Below are 14,308 nucleotides of genomic sequence, written 5' to 3' on the forward strand. Positions count from 1 at the left end.
GGATTTCTTGGAAGTTATGAGAGAGTTGCTTAAAAAATGACCTACCAGTAAAACTTTCTATTGCAAATGCAAGCAGTGTCTCACTTCCGGCTCACCACACAATTGTTTCCCACGTATTTACCTTTATAGGACCCCCAGGAACCCCTGAAGAAGACTTTTTGTCGAAACGCCGACCATGTTGGGTCCTGTATCCCTAGCGGACTAGGTCCTTTAAGGCTCTTATGTGGATGATTTATTTTTATGTGGATGGAATTATTTTATGTGGATGATTTCAGTTTACCTATGGAACTTTGACACTTTCAAATAAAGTCCATTTAGGAACATTGTCACTCCACAGAAGTTTTTTTTTTTTTGTTTTCTCTGGATTTTCTTCTTTGTGGATATTTTTGGGTCAATTCCTTTTGTTTTGTGCATTACTGCTTGCCATAGATATGCTTGAAATACTGCAAGTACCCAAAATAATTTTATTTGATCAGGTAGCTGTAGTTTTACAGCAAGTGTATAAAATCAGACAAAAGAAAACTACAAATTTTTCAAATTTTGCTTATCCTTTTCAAAATGGTTTTGCTCTTATATATACCATCTATTGCAGATTACACTAACAGTTTTAGTAACTAGATTTTATCCTCTGGCCAGAGATTTGTTGCTAGCTCTCTCCTGCTTTGTAACTACTGTAACTTGCATCTTCTTTGATTCCTACAGCATACATTTTTTTTGTTACTTCAATCTTGATTTTAACACTAGAATGTTTTATAGTAATCATTTTTTTAATGCTTATTTCCCTAACAAAACCTCTTTGTCCATCTGGCTTTCTTTGCTTATTGATCTCCAGTGTTTTTTCCCTACATATTCTCCCATCCAGAGGTGCAATGCAGGATATCCAAGAAAAAAGAGATCTTCAATGTGGATCCTCTGCACCAGGGGCCTTTTTTTGAAACTGTCATATGGGAATCCCGAATTTGAATTTATGCCACCGTTCTCATGTATAAATTAGCTGTAGCAACGTCTTTGGTTTTAAATGAAACAGTAAATGATATAGCTCTTTTCAGAACCCATTAATAAAAGTGAATTGGATAGGACCATTATACAATCAAACCTTGATTTATGAGTATCGCGGTTTGCAAATGTTTTGCAAAACATTTTTGCAAATCGTGACTCACAAACCGAGCATTGACTCAAATTTGTGAGTCCCTGCGCCCACAAATGCCATCCCCCCCCACGCAAACCGGCATCCCCCGCCCAAACTGAAGGCTTACCCCCAATGTGGCACCAGCACACAGCACCAACCACAGGAGATGCCGGTGCCCTAAGATCCTGCCTCTTCCCGGACTGGGCCTTGAGCATCTGCGCATACTCAGGGCTTTCTGGCTCCCACCTCTCTCCGAGAGAACGAGAGCCAGAAGGCCTTGAGCATGCACAGATGCTCAAGGCCCAGTCCAGCAAGCAGCACGATCTTCGGGCACCTCCTGTGGGTTGGTGCTGTGTGCTGGTACCACACTGGGGGTAAGCCTTCAGTTTCTGCGGATGGGGGATGCCGGTTCACAAGGGGGGTGATGCTGGTTTGTGGATTGCAGCGTTTGCAGGGGGGGGCGATGCCAGTTCACGGGGGGGGGGGGTGAAAGCACACTGGTGGCCTTGGGGGGTAGGGTGGGGTTCTATCTGGCCTACTAGATTTTAAGCTGTTGAGTATTGTCATTTCTGATCTGCAGGTGATACAGATACTGCAAAGACATCAGATGATATAAGCTTAAGTCTTGGGCAGAGCTCTAGCTTATATAAGGAAGGAAGTGAGGAAAGAGGTAAGCCCTATTTCTGTACTATAGTATATGGTTAGGGTATACTTGCATTAGATTCATTTACAATTGTCTATGCTATATTTGATAATAGCTAAACTTATGAAGACTATAGGGAGTCAAATTTTTAGTAAAACAAGCAACTTATTATTTTAAGAATAGCAAATTATACAGAAAGTTGATTACTTGTCACAGATTACTCCAAAGTACTTGATGGGTCAGATACGAAATTGCTGTGAAAACTACTTAAGATGCAGTTATTTGTAGATGCCTTTTTCTAGCTATCTCTAGTAAAATTTATGAACTATCCATGATCTTTAGTATCCAAATTATGATATTCTGCGGATTGTTTGCATGTTTATTTTATCACATGTCTGTTTTATCAAGTATTTGTTTTATCATGTGTTTATTTTTATGTTATGTATGTAAGTTATATAAACCGCTTAGTTTTAAACGGAATATAAATTTTTAAAATAAATAAATAAATGATGTGCCTGAATTCTGTATAAATAAGAAGCAAACTTTTCCATTTCCTGTACTCTAGTTCAGAAACAGTTTCAGATGATTAAGATAAACTTTGTGGCCTTCTACAGTAGATATATAATGTTAATATCTACTGCACCAGAATGTACACCACTACTAATGTTTATAGCCATTGGACTGCTTCCTTAATCTGGAAAGTTTAAATGCAGAGAAGACCTGCAGGGTCTTAAATTTTTCTTTATCATGATGTGAAATTTGTCTTATTATGTCCTCTAGATTTTTCTATTAACGTGATTTGAAATGTTGAAATTAAAAAGTATATATATTTATGGAATTTAGGGCATATCCTATATAATAAAAGGCTAACTCACGCATGTGCACTCCTATTTGCGTGCTTCCATGATCAGTAGTTCCGTGGCTGCATGAGTGCGCATGCGCGAATCCCCAGCACTTCCCTACACTCGCCGGAAAGACTGGACTGTACGAGTCCCCAGCACAAGCATGTAGCCGACCCAGGATTGTGGGAGGATGCGCCGCACACTACTGGAGGGGGAGGGACATACCGGTTCTGCACATACCGGCACAAACCTCCCTCCAGCGTTGGCAGCTGCAGCACGCTAAACTGGCTGCTTCGGGCTTTCTCCTGCAGTTGAGTCCCTCTGCCGCGTCACTGATGACGTCATCAATGACGCGACAGAGGGACTCAACGGCAGAAGAAAGCCGCGAAGCAGCCTGTTTAGCGTGCTGCGGCTGCCAGCGCTGGAGGGAGGTTTGATATTAAAGTCATCTCGCTGGGAGAGAAGCGTCTGCCTCGGGTGCTTCAGGCAACAGCAGCATTTACAATTCGCTGCTGTTGCTGGCTTCAGGCCTTCTCTCTGGCCGGTCCTGCCTATTTCCTGTTTTCATGAAGACAGGACCGGCCAGAGAGAAAGACCTGAAGCCAGCAACAGCAATGAATTGTGAATGCTGCTGCTGACCAATGAAGTAGTTAAATGAGGAAAGGGAGCAGAAGGGGAGAGAATGGCTTGGAGGGAAGGAGGAAGGTATGCCAGACCAAGGGAAAAGGAAGGAGGAGATGGAGAGAGGCCATATGGAACAGAGAGAGAGAGGGCAGACACTGGATGGAAAGAGAAGAGAGGGGCAAGACAGAGGGTGAACAGTAGATGGAAGGGGTAGAGAGAGGGAGACATACCGAATGGAAGTGTGGAGGGCAGGGGGAGCAGACGTTGGAAGGAAGTGGGGAGGAGAAAGAAAAAAGGCCACATGCAGGATTGAGGGAAGAGGATAGAGTTAGAAAAAAGATAGACAGACAGGGGGCCAGGGAAAGACACAGACAGAAAGAATGACAGCGTCCAAGGAGAGAGAGACAAATTAAAAAAAACAAAACAGACAGACAGACATCTACTCTAGCACCCGTTAATGTAACGGGCTAAAACACTAGTTTCTCAATAATACTGTTTTATCTTTAGAAATCAGACATTTTCATAGTTGCAGAAAAGGTAAAGATTGTAATGGAGCAAACTGACCTTTCACTTTGTGTATGTATCAACAAAACACACATCCACTCAAAAAGATAATAATGGACAAGTTGTGGTATGTTGGGACAAAAAGGTACAACATACCAAAATATTCATCAACAGCTTATCATATGTACTCAAATATAAACTGAGATTTTTGGGCCACAAGAATGGCCGAGAAATGGGGGTCTTGGTTTATATTCGGGTCAGCACCCATCCTCCCCAGCTGGGCCTGCGGTAAGACCTGGTGGTCCAGCAGTGGGCTGGGACAGGAGGGATTCCTCCTAACTTCTGTTCTGGCTGACTCTTAACAGCTCTCTCAGCTTTCCTCCCTCCTGCCTCCCTGATGAGTAAAAGGTGTACCTTTAAAATCCCTGGTAGTCCAGCAGTGAGCAGGAGCGATCTATGTTCCTGTCCAGTGCAGAGCCACTATCTGAATGGCTGCTGCGAGTTCTCGCAGTCTCACAAGGTTGCCACGAGAACTCACAGCAGCCATTCAGATAGCAGCTCTGCACAGGGAGGAGCTTAGGAAGATCGCTCCTGCTGCAGTTCACAGCTGGAGCCCCAGGAAGATATACTTTTTCCTAATTGTGGAGGTGAGAATTTAGAGTTGGCCGGGACAGGAGGTGGGAGAGATCCCTCCTATCACAGCCACCAGGGTTTACGGTAGGCCTGGTGGAAGCCTGCAAGGCATTAGGGAGGGGGGAACTACAGGGTACAGAGTCTGACAGGGAGGGGGGCTGGGTGCAGAACCTGACAGGGTATTTGAATATACCCCTCCCCCCATCCCGGTTCATATTTGAGTCAACCTTTTTTCCTCTTTTTTTGGGAGGAAAAGGCTACCTCAGTTTGGTTTATATTCAGGTATACACGGTAAATATATTTTCTATATAATAGGGGGAAAAGGCTTCAAAATCCCTCCTCCACTCTAGTGATTGGATGGTAGAATATCTTGGATGGAAAAACCTCATTGGCATAAAAAAAAAGTCCTCAAATGAAAATACAATTTATAGTCCATGCAATGTATGTGAAATGACAAATCGACAGAAAAACCAAATATGCTTATCTTTGCTGAAGATCAAACACAGCGATGGTGGCCAACGATTCACTTTTAAAGCTGCCTCAGAGTGTGAATATACTACACGGATAAGCACCAACTGCCTGGTGTCTAAATTGCTTCACTTTGTATATGCGTAGCATACATATGCTTGCTAGCACTATACAAAAATAATAAAGCAACTGTAGTAGCATAGTTAGGTCTGAAAAACAAAGAATGTTGGCCTTAATAGACAGTGACATGCAAATTGCTGCACTGGCAGGTTATGCCTGGTGGCCTTTCGGTCTTTGCCTTCAATGGCTGTGTCGCACTTAAGGCTACAGACTGCATCCTACTACACAGCCATTTTATTCTCTGTTAATTGTACTGTATATGTCCCAAGCAGGACTGTCTGAAGGGTTGGGCAAGAATAGCAACTACCATGGATGGCTAAATGGAAGGAAGGGATGGATGCATATACACTTCTCCCTCCATATTCGCGGTTTCAGCAACCGCGGTTTCAATTTTTGCAGTTTTTAGTTTGCTGGCTCCTCCCCCCCAAAATTACATCAGCTTGCATAGAGAAATCGCTGATTCCAAGCATTTACAGGGAAAATCGCCGATTCCCAGCACTTTCTTCACCGTGTTTTGCCTCTCCTTCAGGAACAGGCCAGGTTATTTGCGGTCTCACCATATTCACGATGGTTTTTAATAGAAAACAACGAATAACATATGAAAAAGTTATTTGCGGTTCTGTTAATCCCCTATCACAGCGAATACGGAGAGAGAAGTGTACTACCTTACATTTTTATGTTAACTTTTTGCAAGATATGCTTGAAATACTGCAAGTACCCAAAAGGCTATATTTGGGTTTTTTTTTCTGCCAGGTCAGACTGAAAATACTAACCTGGATTCTATTTGAACTGTGCTAGATTTGTGTTAACATATTTTTTTGGCCGCAGTTCAAGGCTTAGGAATCTGGTGGAAGGTGCCACCTGCTTAATTACCAAGCATTTCCAAAACTCATAGGCTGATGCATCCTGGCCATCAAACTCCCTACAGTGAATTCCAAAAATGATGAATGTGCAGGGATGGGGACCATTTGTGGATCTCGTCTCACTAGCTACAATAGCTAGAAGCTGTCGCCTATTTGGTCTATACTTATGGTGTGGTGAAACTCTTCTTGCCAGCCTTCAAATATATTAGGACACTCTTGGCACCGTAGAAGCTCATTTGATGGGACGATAGGAAGGAGAAGAGAAGGTCAGCATGGTGAGAGAAGAGAGAGTTTGCTTATAGCCCCCTCATGCCCCAGTACCTCTTTGTTTCAAAATCAATGCTGACTAATAACAGTCTTTGCACAAGATGTTGGTCAGCGCAGTAGCTGCCCTGCTTGTGCGCATATATAAGGTATGACATACAGGAGGTTCAGAGTAAAATTTTGTGATCTTTGGGGCAATTACAGGTTATCTTTTGGTAGGCTTATGGAAACACCCTGTAGGAAATATATTGTTTTGGAAGCAGTCCTTTATTTTGATCATGTATTACTGTATTCCCAGTCTGGTTTTGTTTTGTTTGTTCTCACTGATATAGCATGTTAAGTTTATTTCTCAGCATTGCTGTATACTTTGAGCTTCTACTACCTAGCTTATTGATATCCCTGTATGATTATTGTTTCTTGATTGAAGACTATGTCATAGTTTTTATATTGTTGTTTTATAAATGGAATATTGTATTGTGCCTCTTTGAATGCTTTGCATTATCACTGAAATGTTCAGTCCTCTTTGTGAACCGCCTAGAACTTTTTGGGTGTTGGTGGTATAGAAAAATAGTTGTTATTATTATTATTATTACTGTGCCTTCATTCTGGTTAACAAGGTAATCTTACATATACATATGCTACTGAGATGCCTTTCAAGAGATGTATATGCTGTGCCTGTAGCATCCCCAGCCATAGAGAGCAAAGTTGTTTGTATTTATATTTTGCATGTTGTAGTATAAATAGTTTATTTTTCTATAACTAAAACAAAAATCAAAATGTTACTTTTCTCACTAACTTTTCCTGCTGTTTGTTAAACAGATTTGACATCGGATCACAAGCTTTTCCATCTGGTCTCCAATGATTCCTTTGTCTCAATCCAACCTTCATTGTCCTCTGGGGGTCAAGACCTTCCAAGGGACTTAAGTGACAAAGCGTGCCTCTCAAACCATAGCCACCATGTTGATCAGTCACTGTCTAATGCATGTGACATAGAAGTGGCTTCTCTTGTACCTTTGCACTCACACTCTTATAGGAAAGATCACCGGCCACGAGGTGTTCCAAGGACATCCAGCTCTGCTGTAGCGTTTCCAGACACATCCCTTGGTGATTTCCCACTGTATCAACAAAGACGAGGGCTGGACCCTGTTAATGAGTTAGAAGCTTCTAAACCCCATTCTGGTTCCAAAGAATCTTTACCTGGGAATGCTTCTGCTTCAGGCATTTTTCAACTAGATGATATTCTGAAAAGCAGGAGCACACAGCAGTTAGCTAGAAACAATCACAAGACACTAAAACCAGATAAAAGTATGGACAGCTTAAGAAGCCTTAGTACAAGGAGTAGTGCATCAACGGAAAGTTATTGCAGTGGAACAGATCGTGATACCAACAGCACCATCAGCAGTTACAAAAGTGAGCACACCAGTTCAACTCATGTAGAAAGCATTTTGTCAGAACACGAGGAATTGCCGAAAAATGAGGAAGTAAAACACTGTAGTGATCTAGAACCTGAAAGTAGTTCGATTACTGATAAAAGGACTAGTAGTGAAAGGACCGCTGTAGAAATTAGTATTGCTCAGGAAGCCAAGGATGCCAACACATCTGATGATGTGCACAGTCATCAGGGGCTTAGTTCTTCAGGATCAGAAGAAGCAAATAAAAATCCTCATGCAAATGAACTTAGTACACAGACTGATGGACCACTTGACAAAGCTATGGTGAGAAAAGAAGAGGTGGTTGACAAGTCTACAATTTTAGTTGATTCAAGGACTTCTAAAGATGTTGGAGGCAAGCAACGACATAGTGATGTACGACCTAAGTCCTCCAGTTTAATCCATCGAACTGCCTCCACTCATAAATCATGCAAGAGACGGACAGGGAAAAAGCGAGCAAACAGTTTTGACTCCAGCAGGCACAGGGAATTTATGTCCTTCCGTGGTGCAGCTGGTACCAAAACGCACAGCACTGGTTTTTGTCATGATGAAGACTCTAGTGATCAAAGTGACTTGAGTAGGACCTCAAGCATGCAGTCAGCTCACCGTTTCAGTAGTGATAGCTCTTCTAGCACCACCTCTCATTCCTGCCAGTCTCCCGAAGGCAGATATAATGCTCTAAAGACCAAATATCTCATAACAAAAGGAAGAGGCACGGACTCTGAAAATGCCTCTAAAGCCCACTTAGGCTGTGAAGGAACTAGCAAAAAGCGTTCGACACGTAGGACTTCTAACACAAACAGCACAAAAAGTCGTGCTAGAGTGTTAAGCCTGGACAGCAGCACAGTAGTCTGTTTAAATGACCCCAATAGACTGGCAGCTCCAGAAAGCGTAAAGCCCTTAACAACTTCAAAATCTGATTTGGAAGCCAAAGAGGGAGAGGTGCTAGATGAGCTATCTCTCTTGGGAAAAGCTTCTCAATTAGAGTCTGTTACACGCTCTAGGAATAGTTTGCCTAGCCAGGTTACATTTCCTGATGGGGAAGAACGTGGAACAGTAAACGGAGGTAAGTTACAGGAGGCAGTGTTCTTTTGTGACCACAGAGAAAGTATCAGCTTTGTGTTGTGTACGTAGGCAATAATTCATAACTTCGAGGGGGTGTAGAAAAGTTCTCAGCCCAACCAAGAAGAGAATGACGTCAGTGTGGTTCAATCAATGATCTGAAACGATGTCGAAACAGAATTTTGTTTCTGCAAATTGGCACTTAATGAAATAAGATAACACTCTTTTCAGTTACAGTGGCAAAATAACGCTCAGAATTTAGGAAGTTGGGCTGAGAACTTTTCAGTATCCCCTTGTAAAACAGATTCTGTGTGGTCCTTCTTGAGAGTATATGCTTACCAGCCTATAAAATGTTGAAAAATATGTTCTATTGCATTACAGTATTGGTTTATTGTACTTGAGAAAAGGATATTGTTGGAGAAGAAACTCAAGAGAAGTTTGGAGAGAGATTGAGTGTAGGGATCCCATTAGATTCATAGTAGATGGGTCTCCTTTCCTCTTCTTTCTTATCCCTCACCCCTTTTTGATGGGATTTAACTAAAGGACAGAGTGGAGTCCTAGAGTGGTCTGTTTGCAAGTTTTGAACATTAGAACTGGTAAGTGAAATACATCATTAATTATTTGTGAGAAGGTTGGCCACGTTGATGCTTGCATTTGTTTAATGGAGTTTTCCATCTGACCTATGATATAAAATCACTCCCATCCCCTCCTCTTTTCTTTTTTCTTTTCTTCTCTCTATGGGATGGTATCTGCCAAATTGAAAGTGACAAATGATATGTTTGACCAAAATGAGTGTCTTAATCTAGTAATGTAATCAGGAAACATTTCCATTTGATTGAATCTATGGTTGAGCTATATTGATAAGTGAATTAAGAAAAGAAATTTTCAGTTGTATTTCTTTTTTGTAATCTTAATCTTAGGTAAAGAATACTTGACAGTGACAATCATTTAGTTGCAGCTTGGAGCTGTTTTCTAACATAATTGTGATTGTGTAGCCTTACTGGCTTTTGGTGTGTTTTTTTTTTTTTGGGTAGGGGCTGCAGGCATCTCTTCATTATATTTTTATAGAATGCTTCTTGCATGTGACTATTGTATACAATAAACAAAGTTGATCCAGAGAATGATTAACAAATGTTCACATTCATCTAACCCTTTTAGAAATCTCTATTACCAACCCCCAAACAAGTGGCCTAGTTATTTTTAGAATCAGAGTAAGGTGCTTTGTTGGGTGAAGGTATTTGTTTTGTTTTTAATTGTCTATAAATGAATGATTATAATGAGAGACTAAGTTGTCATAAAGATTGAATATCTTATTTTTTTATAGTTGTTTTATAAAAATGTTTCTTGGAAGATGAAACAAAATAGGTAATATAGCCATTTGACTATTTTGACAAGCTTTGACTCTTAACAGATATGTTCTGTGGAATATATGTGACCCACTTAGCAAGCAAGCTGAAAGCAAAACTAATTTAATTGAAAGGATTCTGTTGCTTGTACAAATTGTACAGTCGACTTGCTATTTTTGGAAAAAGCTGTCAAACATCAACGTTTTCTATTCAATTGGACATATAAACAAAAGAGCAGGCCAGTTTATTTGAGTGCTCTTAATCTATATGCATATTTAATTAATTGGTATGTGAGCTTTGGAAAGATGCATTGTATCCATAATGAAAAAAAAAAAAAAAAATTAATGCAGGTCGAGGAGAGGTGAAGGAAAGGGTCAGTATAGGCATACTGGTTTCTTTCACTCTTTCTAAACCTAATTAAAAAGGATGAGTTATACCAGTGTTCTTCAACCACCGGTGCCGGTCCACAGAAATTTCCTGCCAGTCCATAGGGCCAGCATGTGCATCAGGCCCCAAAAAAGTGTTCTTCAACCGCCAGTCCACAGTGCGATCAATGCGGCGTTAGCTTCGAGCCAGCTCCCTCTTCCTCACTGATTCAGTGCACAAAGCCAAGGGCAGTGGTTCCTACGCACATCCTGCGCCTGAACCGGAAGCCTTCTCTCTGACGTTGCAATGTCAGAGGGAAGGCTTTCAGATGAGGCATGGGACATGCAAGGAGCCACTGCCCGCAGCTTTGTGCACTGCATCAATGAGGAAGAGTGAGCCGGCCTGAAGATAATACCGGGGGTGGCATAAAATGGCCAGGTGGGAGCAGGCCAGAAGGTAAGGCATAGCATGGAGGGAGGGAGACAACAAAGGTAGGGGAGAATGATTTTATTTTGAATTTAGTGATTGAACTATGTCAATTTTGAGAATTTTCATTGGCTGTCAGTGTGCTTTGTGTAGTTTAATTTTGTGGTTAATCATTATGTGTTGTTAATAAGATTGTATTGTGTATTTGTGAAAAATGAATGGAAAAAATGGTGTTACAGTTAGTACTATTATCCCAGGACAAGCAGGCAGCATATTCTTAACGCATGGGTGACGTCACCGACGGAGCCCTGGTACGGACACTTTTAACTAGAAAGTTCTAGTTGGCCGCACCGCGCATGCGCGAGTGCCTTCCCGCCCGACGGAGGAGTGCGTGGTCCCCAGTTTCTTCGTTTCCGCGGAGCGAAGAAGACGCATGTCGTTGAAAAACGAATTTTTGCCTTCCCGCTCGCGTATTTTCTAATTTTTTTTTCTATTTTCTCCTTCGGATTATCTTTATTTTACTTTAAAAAAAAAAAACAAAACAAAAAAAAAACCTCGTCGAGTTTTCCTTATTTTTTCAACCCGGCCCCGGCGGGGCCTGTTGCCACCATACAAGCCTCCGGTTTCGATTTTGCGGAGGCCGTCTTTCCCTTCATGCCCCCTCAACCGGGCTTTAAGAAGTGCCAGCGGTGTGCACGCCTGATCTCTCTCACCGACCCGCACAATTGGTGCCTACAGTGCCTGGGTCCGGAGCATTGGGCTGACACCTGCACCCGCTGTGCTACTCTTAAAAAGCGCACATTGAAAAATAGGCAGATCCAACAAAATATTCTTTTTGGCACCGGATCTGCCATGGAATCTGCCGTGACATCGACGGCACCCCAAAAGTCGGCACCGACTACTTCGACGCCACCGGATCCTTCTTCGGGTCGCTGGCCCCAGGTAAGCCGACTAAGAAGCCTTCCACTTCCCTTGAGCGCCCTCCTGCCACGGTTGCGACGCCGGAGCGTAGAGCGGCACCTATGGTACCGAAAAAGAAAAAAGCGGTACCGGTGCCCCCTCTGGACGACCGCATTGCGGCCATACTCCAAACACAGTTACAGGAGCAGCTGCAGCAACAACTCCAACAACTCTTGCCGGCGTTGCTGGCACCGCACCTTTTGGTACAGGACCGGTCCGAGCCTCGCACCGTCCCATCGGTGTCGACCCCCTCGGTACCGCTCAACACTTCCATGCCGGTCCTCTCGGCTGAACCACATCTCTCCCAACCTGCGGTACAGACCCGCTCCGATACCTATCCTTCTCGGTACCACGAACGACACCGGTCTTCCTCTCCCGGTACCGCCTCTATACGCTCCGGCAAGTCTCTCTCTAAGACCCGCCATGCCGAGCCCTCCACACCAATGTCCCGCCGTGCGCACCCCGACATCAGGGACCCAGACTTATGGGAAGATTCCCCACACGGTACCGAGGAAGACGCTTCATTGACGGACGAGGAACCCTCGGTGGCTGATACAGTTTCAAAACCTGAACAGTCCTCGTTCACCAAATTCCTCAGGGAGATGTCAGCTGCTCTTTCTATTCCCTTAGAGTCCGACTCTAAAAAGTCACAGGCCTTTCTCGATGCCCTAGACTTTGAGCAACCTCCCAAAGAATTCCTCAAGTTACCCGTACATGACATCCTACGGGAAACTTTTTATAAGAACTGGGAGAACCCCCTCACTGTCCCTGGGGCCCCTCGCAAATTGGATAGCTTGTACCGGGTCATTCCCATCCCAGGTTTTGACAAGCCGCAATTGCCCCATGAATCTCTCCTGGTGGAGTCCACCTTAAAGAAAACTCAGGGCTCCAGTGTCTATGCCTCCACCCCTCCTGGCAGAGAGGGAAAAACTATGGATAAGTTTGGCAAGCGCCTTTTCCAGAATGCAATGCTGGCCAACAGGGCAAATAATTACTCCTTTCACTTCTCCTTCTACATGAAGTATCTGGTGCAACAACTCTCCTCCTTACAAAAATACATTCCTGAACGTAAGGTCCCTCTTTTTCAACAACAAATTTCCAGTCTGCTCCAACTCCGGAAATTCATGGTGCGCTCTATTTATGACTCATTTGAGCTAACCTCTCGAGCATCTGCCATGGCTGTTGCCATGCGGCGTCTGGCATGGCTGAGAGTTTCTGACCTCGACATTAACCACCAAGACCGCCTGGCTAACGCACCTTGCCTTGGTGATGAACTCTTCAGGGAGTCCCTGGACTCAACAACCCAGAAACTCTCGGCTCACGAGACCAGGTGGGATACTCTGGTAAAACCTAAAAAGAAAACTCCACCTGCTCGCGCCTACAAACAGTAGTCTTCCTACCAACGCAGGTTCTCGGCCAGACCTCTCAACCAGCCTCAACAGCAGCCGCGCCGAACTCGGCAACAGCATCAAACTCAGGCTCGCTCTCAGTCTCACCAACCTGCCAAGCCTCTACCTCTGTCAAAACCATCTCAGCCCTTTTGACTCTTTTCTCCAGGGCATAGCCAGTCTCCCACCATCATTGCCTCTTCCTCAGCCTATTGGAGGTCGCCTCCAACTCTTCCTCAGCTGTTGGGAGGTCATCACATCAGACCAATGGGTCCTCAACATCATTCGCCACGGCTACTCTCTCAACTTCCAGACTCTTCCACCAGACAATCCTCCCATAGAGTCTGCTTCTCACTCCTCCCAATCCCTCCTCCTCTTGAGGGAGGTCCAATCCCTCCTTCTTCTCAATGCCATCGAAGAGGTCCCCTCAAACCAAAGGGGTCAGGGATTCTACTCCCGCTACTTCCTGGTTCCCAAGAAGACAGGAGACCTCCGTCCCATCCTCGATCTCCGGGATCTCAACAAGTGTCTGGTCAAGGAAAAGTTCAGAATGCTCTCCCTTGCCACGCTTTACCCTCTTCTCTCTCAACACGACTGGCTATGTTCCCTGGACCTCAAAGAGGCCTACACTCACATCCCAATCAATCCGACTTCACGTCGCTATCTACGGTTTCAGATACAGCACCATCATTATCAGTACAAAGTGCTACCCTTTGGCCTCGCATCATCACCCAGGGTGTTCACCAAGTGCCTTATTGTGGTGGCGGCCTTCCCCAGGTCTCACGACCTCCAGGTGTTCCCCTACTTGGACGATTGGTTGGTGAAAGCACCTACGTCTCCGCTTGTGCTACAAGCCACTCAACACACCATCTCATTCCTCCCTCTCCTGGGGTTCGAGATCAACTACCCCAAGTTGCACCTGCTTCCCACACAGCGCCTTCAATTCATTGGTGCAGTTCTCGACACCACTCTGATGAGGGCGTTCCTCACCTCCGACCGTCAACGGACCCTGCTCCACCTCTGTCGTCAGGTGCTCCTTCATCACGCCATCTTAGCTCGGCAGATGATGGTCCTCCTGGGCCACATGGCCTCGACGGTCCATGTGCTTCCTCTGGCGCGACTCCACCTCAGTGGACTCTAGCCAACCAATGGTCACAGACTAAGGATCCTCTTTCTCATCCCATCTCTGTGACATCGTCTCTTCAGCAATCTCTTCAATGGTGGTTGAACTCCTCCAATC

General features: G+C 44.1%; 1 protein-coding gene across 1 annotated transcript in view; it reads left to right on the forward strand.

Annotated features, from left to right (window-relative positions):
• Window positions 1-14,308, forward strand: part of PCNX1 (pecanex 1) — a 311,984-nt gene that overhangs the window by 84,458 nt on the left and 213,218 nt on the right. Inside the window, 2 exon segments of the mRNA XM_033952015.1 lie at window positions 1,710-1,799; window positions 6,910-8,586. Of these exon segments, the coding sequence (XP_033807906.1) occupies window positions 1,710-1,799; window positions 6,910-8,586 (1,767 nt within the window).

The sequence above is a fragment of the Geotrypetes seraphini genome, chromosome 7 (assembly GCF_902459505.1).
Source record: "Geotrypetes seraphini chromosome 7, aGeoSer1.1, whole genome shotgun sequence".
Taxonomy (NCBI): Eukaryota; Metazoa; Chordata; class Amphibia; order Gymnophiona; family Dermophiidae; genus Geotrypetes; species Geotrypetes seraphini.